The 1,126-nt window shown below is 44.1% G+C and overlaps 1 protein-coding gene across 1 annotated transcript; it reads right to left on the bottom strand.

Moving 5' to 3' along the window:
• Nucleotides 1-124: 124 nt before the first annotated feature.
• On the bottom strand, nt 125-591 carry EAH_00067990 (hypothetical protein; the record flags this gene model as incomplete). Its single annotated transcript, XM_013392379.1, has 1 exon — nt 125-591. A coding segment is annotated over one exon (467 nt), but the record flags the coding sequence as incomplete, so codon positions are not given.
• Nucleotides 592-1,126: the final 535 nt, after the last annotated feature.

Raw genomic sequence — 1,126 nt, forward strand, 5'->3', positions numbered from 1 at the left:
TTTCTTCTTTAATTCTTTTTTATCCTAAGACACAAACAAGGAGACAGCAAAACTAGCAGCAATATCAGCAGCAGCAGCAGCTGCTGCTGCTGCAGCAGCAACACCCCTCTATCTCAGTCTCGATTCAACGTGCTGCTCCTGCTGCTGCTGCTGCTGTTGCTGCTGTTGCTGGTGCTGCTGTTTTTCCTGCGGCTATGGTTGTTGCTGCTGCGGTTCCTGCTGCTGTTTCTGTTGCTGCTACTGCTACTTGTGCTCTTGCTGCGTCTGCCTCTTGTGCTGCTGCTTCTGCTGCTGCTGCTGCTGCTGCTGTGGGGTTAATGTATCTGTGCATGCGCACCTGGCTGACTGCTGCTGCTGCTGCTGCTGCTGTGGGGTTAATGTATCTGTGCATGCGCACCTGGCTGAGTGCTTGCTTTGCTTGCTGCTGCAGCGTGTCGGTTAGCTGCAGCAACTCGTATCTCCATCTCGAGAGGTACTTTCTTTCTGCTTCTAAATGAGCTGTCTCCTCTCTAACTGTCTCCTTTACATGCGCTGCATCTGCCTTTGCTTCTGCTATTGCAGCAAGCGCCAAACGCGTACGCTGATCAGATACTGCAGCACCAAACACACAAGCAGCAGCAGCAGCAGCAGCAGCAGCAGCAGAAACAGCCGATCAATGGAGCTGTGAAGTGCTGCAGCCGAGTGTATACAGTTGATGGTTTAGCGCTTATGAGGGTTTATGAAGGGCTTATTAGGGTTTATAAAGGGTTTATTAGGATTTATTAGGGTTAATAAGGGTTTAATAGATTTATCAGGGTTTGTATACAAGGGTTTATTAGGGTTTATAAGGGTTTATAGATAAGGGTTTACAAGGGTTTATAAGGGTTTATAGATAAGGGTTTATAAGGGTTTATAGATAAGGGTTTATCAGGGTTTATAGATAAGGGTTTATTAGGGTTTATAGATAAGGGTTTATTAGGGTTTATAGATAAGGGTTTATAAGGGTTTATAGATAAGGGTTTATAAGGGTTTATAGACAAGGGTTTATAAGGGTTTATAAGGGTTAATAGAAGGAAGGTAGATAATGAAGAAGCAAGAAAAAGTAATAAAATAATAAAAATAAAGAAGAAGCAAAGACGCACTATCA

Source organism: Eimeria acervulina, genomic scaffold (assembly GCF_000499425.1).
Source record: "Eimeria acervulina Houghton genomic scaffold, Eah_scaff3013, whole genome shotgun sequence".
In the NCBI taxonomy this organism is placed as follows: Eukaryota; Apicomplexa; class Conoidasida; order Eucoccidiorida; family Eimeriidae; genus Eimeria; species Eimeria acervulina.